Here is a 14,293-nt window from a genome sequence, read left to right on the forward strand (position 1 = left end):
GCCAGGCCGAGACGCGGTCCGTGAGGCGCATGTGCAGGATGTTGCCATGGCGACGCAGAAAGAGGCGGGGCCCCTGAATTCAGGCCGGTCTTTGTGGGTTCCGCAAGGTCTGCAGTTCCATCCGTCAGCTGGGTGTTCTTTAGCTTTACCAGTCTGGGCTCAGATTTTCCTCTCAAACGTAGGCATCTCCTCCAGGAAGGAGGCTTTCTCAGTCCTCTGTGCCTCACTTTCTTCCTCTACAAAGTGAATGTTAACAAACACGATCAGTGGATCAAAACAGAAAGATAGCTCGGAAAATCCTCCAGGAGAAAGTGGATATCTTCTACAATGGCGAAAACAGCCGTGTCCACAAAGAAAAGCTGGAGGCTGAGAGGAAAAAGCAAGCGAGGAAGAAAAGAGCAAAGGAGACCCTAGAAAAAAAGAAGTTGTTGAAAGAACTATGGGAAGCAAGTCAACACGTCCCTGAGGAAAGGATTGTGCTGACGCTGTACCAGGGGGCTTTTGGGAATAACGGTGGTAATGCCTAGCACCGGTGTTGGCGCATCTAAAGAAAGTGTCCTGGAGGCAGGAGTGGTGGTGCACACTGCGGTCTCGGCACTCGGGAGGGCCAGGGCTTGAGCAGAAGCACTTGTCCCACAAGTGAGTTTGATTCTCAAAATCCACATAAGGGTGGAAGGTCAGAACTGACTCCAGAGTCCTCTGACTTCCTGATGTAAGCTATTCGCTGTGTGCCCACACTTGTCACACACAAAAATGAACAAGCAATACAAGGTTGAGATAAAAACAGTTTGAAAAAAAAAACATTCAATGCTTTTTTCCTTTTCTTTCTTTCTTTCTTTTTTCCTTTCTTTCTTCCTTTTTTAGACAGTCTCACTGTGTAATCCTCCCTGGCTAGACTGAAACTTTTAATGTAGACGAGGATGGCCTCGAACTCACAAAAATACTGCCTCTGCCTCTCTAGTACTGGGGTTAAAGGTGTGCACCACTATACTTACCTCCCCCCCCCTTTTTTTTTCCTCATAGCGTTCTTTACCACAGTGTCTGGGCAACACAGCTCAGCGGGTTTTAGTTATTGTGTTGTTGTTACTAATGTCACAACCCCATCGTTCCTGCTCAGCAGGTCCACCATCAAACACCTCTGGACTGAGAAGTCAAGGGACTTTTGTTTATTTATTTATTTTTGGTTTTTCGAGACAGGGTTTCTCTGTGGTTTTGGAGCCTGTCCTGGAATTAGCTCTGTAGACCAGGCTGGTCTCGAACTCACAGAGATCCGCCTGCCTCTGCCTCCCGAGTGCTGGGATTAAAGGCGTGCGCCACCACCGCCCGGCGTCAAGGAACTTTTGTAAGAGGTCCAAATAAAGAGTCATTTGTTTACTAATTGATTTATTCATTCCTTCCATTCAATGGTGACCAAGCCCCTACTGTGTGCTCAGCATCTAGTAGGAGCTGTGGAAGCAAGGGTGAGCCTGGATGCTCCAGCCTGGGCCTGTGAGCAACCCAGAAGCGGGCTGCTCAGTGAATGACGTGAACTGGACGGGACAAAGGGACCAGCTCTGAGAGGCGTCTATTACAGTTACCCTTCACCGGCATCTCCCTCAGTGTGCCTTCAAGTAGGGCCAGCCACTGCTTTGCTATGAATGACTTCGGGGGCTTGGAGGAGGTTACTGCACTGGAGTCTACGGCCATTCATCCCCGTATAAACAGTACCATGTCTTTTCTATTACAGATGAAGAAAGCCCGAGGAATGACATAGCTTGTCTGGGGTTACACCCGCCACAAAATAGTCAGTGGAAAAACAGACTCAGAAAACAGACTCAGAGTCGGGTTACCTGACTCTGAAAACACTATCCATTCAGTCAGATTGGGTTTTGGGTTTTCAGCACTTCACCCCAGCACCTAGGAGGGGCTAGTGAAGCTAAAAGCAGGAAGAGGGCTGCAAACCTTCAAGAGAGAGGTTTGTGTCTCACTGGGTAGGGAAGGGAGGAGGGTGCAAGAGAGAGAGCTTTCCTCGCTGGCTTACACTGCTTGGAGGCAGAAGTACAAGAGGAAACCATTTGTACAGGACTCTGTGGCTGGAATCCATTGCTCATGCTCCTGGGTTCCTTCTGGAATGCTTGGGGATCTGCCCAGCCAGGGTGATCCATAGCTATGCATGGCTCTCCACAGGCCAGGAGGGCTCATCTGAATTGTCTTTGGGCTTCTACACTTCACATCCAGCCTCGCCAGGTCTGACTTGTGGGAGACACAATGGGGAGGGGGGGAGTGAGAAAGTGCAGCAAACAGCAGAGTGCGCTGGTGTTAACGTGGGGGGTCCTGTTAACGGGTCAGGTCCTCTTGGGCACAGACAGGGAGGCGGGTGGATAGAGCAGCTGGTGGCCAGAGGGTGAGGAGTTCATCAGTATTCATTGCCTGAGCTCAGGAGAAGACACTTGATGGGAGCACAGAGTCTGCAAACACAGGGAAATTCTGTCCAGGGGTCTAGGGGGAAAGGAGAGTCTGAACATTTATTTATTTATTTATTTATTTATTTATTTATTTATTTATTTATTCTTTTTTCTAAAAATTTATTTATTATGCGTTCAGTGTTCTGCCTGCATGTATGCCTGGTCTATAGAGCGAGTTCCAGGGCAGCCAGGGCTACACAGAGAAACCCTGTCTCGAAACCAAACCAACAACAAAAAACCAAAAACCCAAAAAGCTAAGTGTGTGCCACCACACCAGGTTCTGCTGCTCTCGCTCTTTGTTTTTTTTTGTTTGTTTGTTTGTTTTAGTTTTAGTTTTTCTTTTTTTGTTTTTTTTTGTTTTTTGTTTTTTTTTTAGTTTTAGTTTTTCGACACAGGGTTTTTCTGTGTAACTTTGAAGCTTGTTTTGGAACTCGTTCTGTAGACCAGAGCTGGCCTTGAACTCACAGAGATCCACTTGCCTCTGCCCCTCGAGTGATGGGATTAAAGGGACCCCCCCCAGTGTTTTATTTACTTAGTTTTATTATTTTTTTAATTTTATTTATTATGTATACAATGTTCTATCTGTGTGTATGTCTGCAGGCCTGAAGAGGGCACCAGACCTCATTACAGATGGTTGTGAGCCACCGTGTGGTTGCTGGGAATTGAACTCAGGACCTCTGGAAGAGCAAGCAATGCTCTTAACCGCTGAGCCATCTCTCCAGCTCCCCCGGTGTTTTATTTTTGATACAGGACCTCACTATGCAGCCTTGGCTAGACACTCTCCAAACTAAAAGCACAGCCAGCACAGTCAATGGTACCAGCCTGACGTCATGTCTATCCAGCCAATAGACAGATAGTGCTTCCCTTGAGAGGGAAAGGACATGCAGACCAGAGTATCAGAGAAAGAGCTCCGGAAAGAGGGCTGGGTGGGCACTAGCTGGAGGTGACAACAGACAGTGGGTGTAGGATGTGAATGGCCAGGCCAGTTGGAACTGTTAGCCATATAGATAGAGCAGGGGACCTGTCACCACCTTTGGCCTTTGTGGGTACTACTTACACACACACACACACACACACACACACACGCACGCACACACACGCACATACACAGGCACATGCACACACACATACACAGAGCCTGGATGCCACCCAGCTATAACAGTGACAAGCTTGAACTGAGGAAAACCTCAAAGAGGCTGAGACAGGAGAAGTGCCGACAGAATAGCTGGGGGACCCAGTGACAGGTAGCTGAGAACAGGGGTGGCCACCCTTGCCACCCTCAGCCTGGGCAGCTACTCCTGTGCAGCGAGTGGTTCCTTGCTGCATCTAGAATACTCACGCTCTGTTCTTTCACTGCGGCCGGTAGGCCCACCAGCCCACCCTCCCCTCACTCAGATATACCAGCTACACTGCCTTTTCCTCCTTCAGTGTGTGGACTTCATGCTGCCCCAGGGCCATTGTTCCTGATACCCTACCTACACTCTTTCTTCAAGATCTTCCCATGACCAGCTTCTCTGGTCAGCTTCCAGATCAGACTTGTCTCTCCTGAGGCTTCCTGGGATCTGCTGGGCTACATGGCTGTGCAGGGCAGAGCATTTGTGGCCAGGATGGTGATCTGAGTTTGATCCCTGGGACCCACATAGTGGAAGGGGAAACTCTGGGGCCCCATAAGGTAAATTGAGAGAACCTATTCCCACAAGTTAGCTTTTGACTGTGATACACGTTTATTTATGAAGGTACAGACACACAGGCACATACAGGTGTATACACACACACAGATCAGAATAAAAGTCTTTTTGTGTGTGTGGCAACTTTTAAAAATATTTATTTATTTATTTATTTTTGAGGCAGGGTTTCTCTGTCCAGCCCTGGCTGTCCTGGAACTCACTCTGTAGACCAGGCTGGCCTTGAACTCACAGAAGGCCAACTGCTCTCTACCTCCTAAGTGCTGGGATTAAAGGCGTGTGCCGCCACCACCAGACCTCTTGTCTCATTTTAATGCATCCCTGAATCAGTCATTTCAGTTCAGCAATTTCCAGGTAAACTCTAATTCCTCTCTCTCTCTCTCTCTCTCTCTCTCTCTCTCGCTCTCTCTCTCTCTCTCTCTCTCTTGAGACAGGGTCTCCCTTTATATTTCTGGCTGTCCTGGAATGCTCTATGTACCAAGGCCGATCTGGAACTCAGAGTCCGACCTGCCTCTGTCTCTCAAGTGCCCAGCCTCTTCTTTTTTGAAATCTCTTGCTCCCCCAGCCTTGGGGCTCATGTTCAGTGTTGGAGGAGGCTGGCTCAAATGCCAGGGAAGCCTCGGTGGGAGGGTCACTCTTTCAGAGGCCATCTAAGAGAGGCCAGGGAGAACTCTGCACTGAGCCCTTTGGTGCTGGTCTGGTCTGGTCTCTCCTTCTGGTGAGGATTCAGGTGGGCATCTTTCCAGCTACATCCGAGAGGATGAACTCAGGCTGTCATATAGTCCGGGAACAGTCTGCCAATCCCAACAGCCGTTACTAGCATAATCAGAGTACCTGTGACTATCTATGGAGAAGCGACCTCCCCCCAGGATCAGGCCTGCTGACAGTCCCTCACAGGAGGGGTGAGGAAGGACACTCGATCTTCACTGGAGGACCCAGCCACTCTGTCATGCACCCCTACCCAACTGTATGTAACTGCCCCAACTATATGTGTTCTCAGGAAGTGGAGTATATAGAAGGAAAATTAACTAAAGGCGGATGCCATTTCCACAGTTTGGGGGAGTTCATTACTCATACTGCGGTGGGACTTTTCAGTGTAGCCGCTGTTTGGGGGTCACCTGTGCTCTTGCAAAGAACCCCACTCATGCTCCTACATGTAAGCCCAACAACTCATTGTTCACTAAGCTGGGTTTGGATGGAATGGTTCCCCTGATCTGCTGCTGACTGTTGAGGGGAGAAACATTTGTGAGGAAGCCGGAAGCTCCACCAGGGGTGAATTAGTATGTGCCACTGCCTGGGGGTGAGGGTCAGTAAAGGGTCCCCAGGTCAATGCCACCCTCCACAGACAGTAGTCTGTGCCTTCCTGCCAAGTGTTTGCAGCAGTCCTTCTTGTTATCCTGCAGGGAGCGGGCATGTGGGTCCCTGGGGTCGGGGAGACACCAGCTTGGCTTTGTTTGTATATATAACAGCATCTACAGCCCAGAGCCTGGCTTCAGAGAGATACCGAGTTTCCCACAGCTGGGGACTGGGACAGACAACACTGGGGTGGGGGTGGGTTTGTGCTGGGCCTGCAAGGGTTAGCCTGGGGGTGGCACTCTGAAATTGAGGCAGGCTGATCAGGGCGTGTCAACCAGGGTTCGGGAAAAGGGAACAATGGGCAAGCCATCTTGTCTCTTTCCTTACTATGTTGGACACACACACACACATAAACACGCAGGTGCAGTCAAAGTCTTTCCTAGGGCCCCCCCAAGCGGCCGTTTGGGGAATCACATCTATTCAAAAGTCTTGCCTGGTTCCAGCTAAATTGCTAGAGCAAGGCTTCCTAACACTGCTTTACTGACAGCCTGAGGATCAAAGAAGTGAGGAGGCTTATCCCAGCTCATCTCTGGTTCCAAGTCTATTTCAGTTAAAAGCCTGTATTATAAGCCCTCTCACATCTAAGACCCTCTGAGTCTGAAGAGTAGTTTCAAGAGTCGGAAGGCGCAGGGAGAGCTCATTCCTGACCTGATGCATGAACCAGCTGTCACTCAGCAGCTCATCAGTGTCCACTCAAACACTCACAGCAAGGGTGGAACCACCCCCTCACACCCATTCCCTGGCAACGCTGTAGAAGAGCTAACACAGGTAAGAGATGTTGTCCTTTGGGGTGGAGGGAGAGAAGCAGCAAGGGGAAGCCCCAGTCCTGTGGCTAGCTTGGTAGGTTTGGAGGCAGTGCCCCTATGTTGCCAGGCCCATGGGTGCTCTAGGCCCTCTGCTTTTGGGGATCTTTCTCAGGTTCCTATGGGCTCAGGATAGAGGCCTGGGCTGGGGGAGTCTGCGCTGTCTCTCTTCCTGGTCATTTACACTGAGACGAGGGAGGCCACCCTGGCTGAGCACTACACTGGGCCTGTGCACGGAGTGGGGGGAAGGCTCCCATGGGTGACAACTTACCATATGCGAGGCACACTGCTGGCGTGCTTCCTCTACTCCTGCAGCACACCCTCCTGAACCCAGAGGGTGGAAATGACCACCCCACAGCTGCTAAGACCTGCACGCCAGGGTAAAGGAGAAAAGCAGGGGCAGCAGCACCCAGGTCCTATTTGCTGTGTGCTCTGCACTTCCCTTGGGGCTCCATCTCAGGGTGAGACCAAAGATCAGTGATGCCAAGTCCTTCAGGCATGGTGGAGACAGGGACAGCAACCAACCTTCCAGCCACTGGTTTCCTCCCACTGCCCTCCACCCGGGGAGTCCCCCTTTCTCTCCTATACTAATAGAACAGTCCAGACAAGTCAGTCCATTTTTGTTTTATTTGTTAAACTGCTAAAAAGTCTTCAGGGGAAAACATTAACAAAAATGAAGTTGACAGATTTAAATATCCATGGGTTCCATTTTCATTCCTACACTGTGATGTGCCTAAAATGATGATCAGGGCGAGCCACCTGGCACCCCTGAGTGGTATGGAAACATCACTCACAGCACCAGCTTCGCCAGGGCACGGTGGGTGCGCACTGACATGAGCCCTGGTTGGTAGAAGGGGACAGAGCGAGCGGAGCGAGCACAGTGGAGCCCAACAGGCTGGCTTTCATCCATGAGGACGGCGGTGAGAGGCCACCAATGGTGGCAGCAGAACATGCTGTATGCAGTACCCGAGGCCAGGTTTCCTTTCCTGGCCCCCTTCAGCTCCTCCCCACCATCGTATGCGCTGGTGAGATAACACAAAGCAGAGTACATCACCATGCTGGGGTCACCATGAGGACAAGGACAGACAGACGGACACACCAAGCAGGTGATTCACTTTGAAGGGGAAAAGCAAAGCAGAATGAACCCAGAAAGATGTGGTAAAGCAAGGGAGGACCCCCTTGTTCTGTTGCCAGTGGCTGTTCCTGCAATGCGGCTTCCTCCTCTTCTCTGCTGTATTTAAGGAGTTCCAAGACCGCTCTTCCACAGTTCGTGGCTCAAACATTAAAGTCAATCAACCCACAGAAGCTGGGGGGGGGAGGGGTGAGCAAGTTCCAGCATTACCTTAAACAAACTCTTACTACACCTTACTGATGATCCCAAAATGTGGCGCGAGGTGGGGTTGTGACGAGCTCACCCCAAGCAAGCAAGGAAGGTGGAAAGAGGAATGCAAACCAATGCTCTGCTGCATGGTGTGTGGATGATGAACAGGAGGCTCTGTGCAGGGGCTCTGCTGCATGGTGTGTGGATGATGAACAGGAGGCTCTGTGCAGGGGCTCTGCTGCATGGTGTGTGGATGATGAACAGGAGGCTCTGTGCAGGGGCTCTGCTGCATGGTGTGTGGATGATGAACAGGAGGCTCTGTGCAGGGGCGGAGCAGTGCCCAGAACTCTCACACAGGAGAGGCCAGCGAAATGACTGGTTAATATGACCGAGGGCTCTCAAAGGCACACTTGTAGGAATGGAAAGGGTTAAAGCTTCAAGTAGAAACAAGATGTATTTTAAATACTTAAATACTGATAAATATTTGCTTTAGGTGCTCCTGAGGGTTCAAACAAAATATTTTGTCTCATGTCTCTCAGTGAATTTTAAGACAAAATTGGTATTGTGTCAAAAAAAAGGAGTTGTGGTTAAATTTGAACTAACGGTGTTGTGGGAATGCTGACCTCTGCGGAGACACCGGAAGTCCTGCCACACAGTCTCCCAGGGCTGGGAAGACACCATCGTCACTGTGCAGTCACTTTCCCACAGCACACATCCACAGAACTCAGGGACTACCAAGTCCTGCACTGCTGGGTCCTGCACCGCTGGCTGCACACAAGGCTCGCTCTGTTTCCTCTGGAGGAACTGCAGATACCGGGCTCTCAGCAGTGCAGCCAGCCCCAGGACCCGAGAGTTCTGAGGAACCCATTGCTTTCGAAGAGGTTAATATTTCTGTTGCCTGCCTACTTGGGAAAAGTAGGAGAATCAACAGTTGACAGCCAGCTTAGGAAGGCCACAGGGGAAAAAGAAAGACTACAAAGTGGAGATTTTAAACTTCCAAGTGTCTGAATACTTGGTATTTAAGTAGAAACCAAGTCCAGGGGCACCGTCCACATGCAAACATCACAGCCAGGGTTCAGTAATACCAGGTTGCTCATCTGCTGGCCTCGCCTCATAAGGCAGGGCCCCACAGGATCAAACAGTCTTGGCTAAGGACTGGCAGAAATGACAAAGCAGGGAGCCGGAGCGGTGGGACACGCAGAAGTAGGCACACGGGTGCTCCCTCGGGAGCAGCTCCAGAGCACAGGCCTTCCCTGGGCTCCCACAGAGGGCTTTCCTGCCAAGACCACCAGAGCAGAGCGAATGGTTAAGGGAAGACTGAGCATGAAGCAGACACAGCTCTCAGACAGGTGGGGCCAGCAGCAGTGGGCTTGTGGCTGGGAGATGCTGACAAGAAAAAAGGAGAGTGGGTGGGGCTGGGAAACACGCTTTCATTGTTTGAGTTTTAAAGGCAAAATGAAAATCCTTCACCACTGACAAGAAGCCACCAAAATCCAGAGTTGCACGGCCATTTAAAATAATCTTCTTTGCTATCTCCTATGCACAGGCTGCTTCAAGTCTAGTCATTTCCAGTGCCTCTGAACAACACGAACCCTCTCTTGGGGGGCCATACTTATCTGGACTGAAGTGAAAGTACAAAGCCTGCTGGGGACTAAGGTGCAAACAAGAGAGCGGGAAGGATAGATAGTGCTGCCCCCAGGTCATCTCCAAGTGTCAAGGACGTGATTCTCAACCCAGTCACTGGCCAACAGAACAGCAGAAGGTGTCACAAGTCAGGAGACCCTTTCTGGGAGGAACTGTTCCCAGATTCCCTTTAAGACCAACTCCTACATTTTACTAACGGGGACAGGTGTGCCCAGTGCAACGGAGATAAAAGAAACACAGAGAAAAAGGAATCTTTGGGGCTGGGCCTAGTGGCACGTATCTTTCCTCCCAACATTCCGGAGTCGAAGGCAGGAGAGTCTCTGTGAGCTACAGTGAGAACCTGCCTAGGGTGGGGGTGTGTGTCTTATGCTTCATAGTGAGAACCTGCCTAGGGTGGGTGGGCGTATCTTCTTATGCTTCTGAGTTTTGTTTTACTGATATTGGCATCTTAATTTTACTTTGTTTCGTTGAGACAGGGTCTCATCATATAACCCAGGCTAGCCCCATGATCCGGCCTCTGCTCTGAGTGTTAGGGTCACAGATGAATACCCCCACACTGCGGTGGAAGGCTTGAGAAATCTGACGTCTACAGACACTGGAGTTTTGTAAGAGAAGCTGGAGCAATGGAAGTCCTAATGCTTTTTAAAAAGACCAAATGCCCAAAACAAAACAAAAAGTGAAATAAACCATCCCAAACCAAAGCAAACCACTGAAGGGCAGGGGAGCAGCCTACAGACAGAAAAGGGGCCTCTGAGGACCCAATTCTAAAAGGAAAACAGTATGTTTTTTTGGCAACTTGCAACCAAACACGATTGTCAGAAAAATCTCATAATTGGACACTGCATGTTTGCTGAGACATGTGGGAAGAACTCAGAGGACCGACGGACAAGGAAGCAGACAGATGGCGGCTCTCTAAACATTGTTTCACCATGACTCCAGCATGTGGGGAACAGTATTTCTTGTCGGGTGACTTCTCTGGATCACAGAAGGGACCAGGCACAGGGTGCTTCTGCAGAGCCATCACAGGTCCTCTGTGGTTCAAACAGGAGGGGACAGAACTTTTTCTGTTAACTGACTTTGACCCTGCAGCGCGGCGTCTGTCTGAGAAGGCCACAGAGATCACAGGGGCTCTTCAGCTTGCTTCTCGTGGGAAGTTAATGCTGTTTGTCTTTCCCTAACTTCCTGGCCTGGTGATCAGCACAACAGAAAAGGCCAGCACAGCCTCCGCAACAGCTCATCTGAACCAGGTCGGAGATCTCACCTTTACTTGTAAACAGAGTTGGGTATATAATATATCTGTATATATTTATATATAATCTTTTCCTTAATGGAGATTTGATCCCAGCCTGGAGTGAGTTAGGCCTGGAATTGGGAGTTTTGGTTTGTGGGAGTCATGTTGTTTTCCCAAGTCTCAGTCCAGATGCTTGTACACTGGAAAATTCCAAACGAAAAGGGATTTTGAACACATTATCTCTTTGCTCGCACAAAATACAAGGCGTTTGTTTTTGGATAGTACTTCACATTCTGCTTCTTGTCCATGAGCCCCCCAAATATGATAAGCTCTCCTCGGCCCTGCACCACTGTGTGCAGGCTGGTCTCCGGAGGTCCAACCACGGAACTGCTAGTAAACACTTTCCATTTGACCCGGCCTTTCTCCTTGGTGTCTTTAATGTCCAGAACATACATCTGCATGGGCTTACAGTTCATACTCTGGTACAAGGGTTTGCCAACATTGAGGGACTGTGGAGGGTGGTGGCCCAGACGGCGAGCAATGGGGGGTAAAGAATGACCATCTCCTTGGGCTGGTCCTGGGCGGGGGATGGGTACCGTTTCTCCACTGCTCAGGTTTTGACTCCCAGGAGAGCTTGGAGAAGACCCAAGAGGAGGACTTAGTGTGGCCGACGCTGAGGGGCCTTTGGATGACATCGCTTTGATGGCTTCCAAACTCCGCCGCAGGGCACTGGGGGATACAGCCCCTGCAAGGGCACTGGCCACATGTGGTGGGGTGTGAACACCATTGGTCTGTTCTGGAGGGTGTCTCACACTCCCTGCAACTGTCCTGTTGTCTGTACCATCCACGTGACTGCTGTTGGAAGCAGACTTCAGGTCCCAACTCAGATCAATGGAACCTAACCTCAAGTCCTTCTGATCTGGTAGAGACCCTCGTCGGGGGGCTAGAGAAAGTCCCATTTTTAGGTCATATCCTTCAGAGGCAGATGGAGTGCTTGGAGATACTACCTGTACAGGGCTGTCTAAGGAAGCACCCCCGACAGCTGCTGTTCCTGGAGACAAGGTTCCACCATTGAGGATGGGAGAGCCATCTCCTCTGGCTGGGGAAAGGCTCCCTTCCCGGGAACCTGACGGAGTCTGTCTTTGAGCCCTGGGCCTCAGTGTTCCCCAGCGGCCATTGACACAAGGAGCTTCATCCATACTCCTCACTGGGGACTGGGAGCGGTACTCTCGGGCTTCAGGAACCAGGGCTGGAGGAGTGGCACTGATGGGTGATGGGCGAGAGTTCAAACTGGGGCTGAGCGGTGCTCTCCCACTAGGAGCCTGGCTGAAGACCACCACACACTGTCCCACCTGGAAAACAAAGGACTGTGCTCACAGCCTCGCCTACAGTTCTCATCATTCTTGCAACCATCCCACTGTCTAACACAGGCACTGGGAAAGGCCGGGACTGAGGGGCTGAAAGGAACAGTGGTCCTGGCTAGGAAGGCAGGTAGCCCTGAGCGACTGCACTACAGTGTGAGGTGCCGCCCGTTACGGCTGTGGAACAGGAGCTCTGAGGGACCTGGGGAACACTCTGCAGACAACTGGATCCTTAAAGCTAGAAGTCAGAGGATGTGCACCTACATCCTTCTTCCAAGCGGCTCAAGGACATGGTAAATACAGAGCATGTGACACCAAAGTGTTTTCTACTTCTGTCAGCTTAACAAATTTGGTTTTCCAGTTTAGGACATTTCCTGCTGGCTGCTCCATCCTTGCTTACCCGGCAGGCTGGGTGGCACCATAGTTCTGGGGCACCGTGGTCTTCATTTTCTACCTTGAGTGGCTGCCAGGCCCAGGGACCTGGGTGCATGTGCAGCAGCCAGGCATCTTTGAACAGCTGTAAGAGAAGGAGCAAGGACAGGAGTCAGGGTTGTCAGGTGCTCTGACACACACAACCGCTGTCTCACACTGTGTTACGTCTATTTACATGTATCTATCTACTGTGTGACAGACTCTCGTCTTAAAGCCGTGCTGCCTGGTTTAAAGTGTGTGGTTTTGCAGGACAGACATCCTAAGTCCTCAGCTATTCACATTCAGCTCTGTTTGTACCTTTGACTCCTGCCTCCACTCACTCATACATGACCCACACACCAACCGTAACTAGTGTGCGTGAGTGCATGCAGAGGAGACATGATATGTCCATTAACTTTCTCAGTCCACATTCTAAAGTAATTCCATGTAGACTTCAGCTTTCCACCTATTTTCTACCCCACTGCCCCCTTAACGGGCGAATTTTACAGCTCAAAGAGGAAACAGAGCCAGGAAGAATCGAGGAGTGAATAAGAGACCAATGTTTCTGATTAAAAGAACCTCTCACCCTACCCCCACCCCCCAAAAAAAAGAGAACAGGAAAGGGCGGAAAACATGAGCGCTACCCTCGGAATGCAAGGGTGCTCTCTGAGTCAGCATGCCCTAGGGCTCTGTCTCACTGAGCAGCTGAGGCAGAGTGAGTGGTACTGATACTCACGGCATTGGGACCGCCACAGCCGCCGAGGATTAGGATAGTTGCATCATCTATAACAATCTGGGAAAGATGAAGAAATTTAAAATAAACCTACAAGGACACTTCAGTGACGTACACAAATGCCACGCCCAGCTCCCAAGTGAGTGTTCCAGCTGCCTACTCTACCCAACCCACATCAATTCGAGACCTTTGAACTGATGACCCTTTAACAGACATATTCTAACTTAAAAAAAATTAATACAAGTGTGTTAATCACAGAAAGTGAAGAATTCTCTTTAAAAAAAACCCACTAAGGCCACTCTAAGTAATACAGCAATAGAAGCTGAGAACAAACAGAACAAAAGAAAAGAAAACGAGAAATTCTCTTTGGCTCAGTGCACAGGGTACCTCACCTCACTCCCATAAAGATACTAACTACAGTGCCTGCTCAATAGTCAAACTCTTTAGCACCTGAGACTGGCCACCTCGGGGATGAGGGCTGGGGCCAGAGATGTTCGGCTTGGACCACGCCCACTGCTCCAGGTCCAGGACCCAGACTTCATTGCTCCTGTGAGAAAAGAACACAGTCGTGAGGAAACTAGTTGGGAGCTCCAGAGAGCACAGAGGTGGCTGGGAGTTTCTGGTGCCTGTGCCCAGGGGGAAAACTTACATCACTTTCATACAAACAGCCTTCAGAGATGATTTCCTCAAAGTCCAGGGACTTCAGAAGAAAAAAAGACTATGGCTGAAGCCTACCTAGTTTTGCATCCTAAACAAGAGACTTTATTTTCTCTACCTTTGGTTTCCTTTCCTATGGAACAGAAACATTGCTGATCTTCAAAACCGACAGAAACAAGGCACATGCCAGTGGGGAAGGGGGCCAGAGACCAGAGTTTAAGCCAGCCAGATTGAGTTCCAGGACAGCCGGGGCTACACAGAGAAACCCTGTTGTAGTAGGAGCTGCGGGCCGACTACAGAGAGAGGACTTGAGTGTTGTCTGTGGACATAATGCTGCAGCTTACTTGCTGGCAGGGACCTTGAAATGCCATAGAGTTGTGGCAGTAAACATGGCTACAGCCAGTACCTCAACCATGAGGCTGGAAAGCTAAGGAATGGGCTGGATCCAGCCGTCAAAGCCACGGCTTTAGTCCTACTTATATTGCTTGGTAAATTAAAGACTCATGTGGTCAAAAAAGAGACATATACAGTAAAAGAAAGATTCAAAGTCAAAGAAAATGTTTAAATGATTTACAGTGTGTTAAAAATATATACAAGCTAAAAGTTAAAAGTTCTTAAAAGTAACAAAAAAAAGAAGAGAGTTGTTG

General features: G+C 49.9%; 1 protein-coding gene across 2 annotated transcripts in view; it reads right to left on the reverse strand.

Moving 5' to 3' along the window:
- Positions 1–6,899: 6,899 nt before the first annotated feature.
- Positions 6,900–14,293, reverse strand: part of Fbxo42 (F-box protein 42) — a 66,255-nt gene continuing 58,861 nt past the window's right edge. For both annotated transcript variants that reach the window (XM_005352907.2, XM_013348446.2), the window contains exons 7-10: positions 13,440–13,536; positions 12,993–13,049; positions 12,246–12,362; positions 6,900–11,836 (exon numbers count right to left, since the gene is read on the reverse strand). In XM_005352907.2, coding sequence (XP_005352964.1) covers positions 10,721–11,836; positions 12,246–12,362; positions 12,993–13,049; positions 13,440–13,536 — 1,387 coding nt within the window. In that variant the 3' untranslated portion in view covers positions 6,900–10,720. The remainder of the gene's footprint in view (positions 11,837–12,245; positions 12,363–12,992; positions 13,050–13,439; positions 13,537–14,293) is intronic.

Source organism: Microtus ochrogaster, chromosome 10 (assembly GCF_000317375.1).
Source record: "Microtus ochrogaster isolate Prairie Vole_2 chromosome 10, MicOch1.0, whole genome shotgun sequence".
Taxonomy (NCBI): Eukaryota; Metazoa; Chordata; class Mammalia; order Rodentia; family Cricetidae; genus Microtus; species Microtus ochrogaster.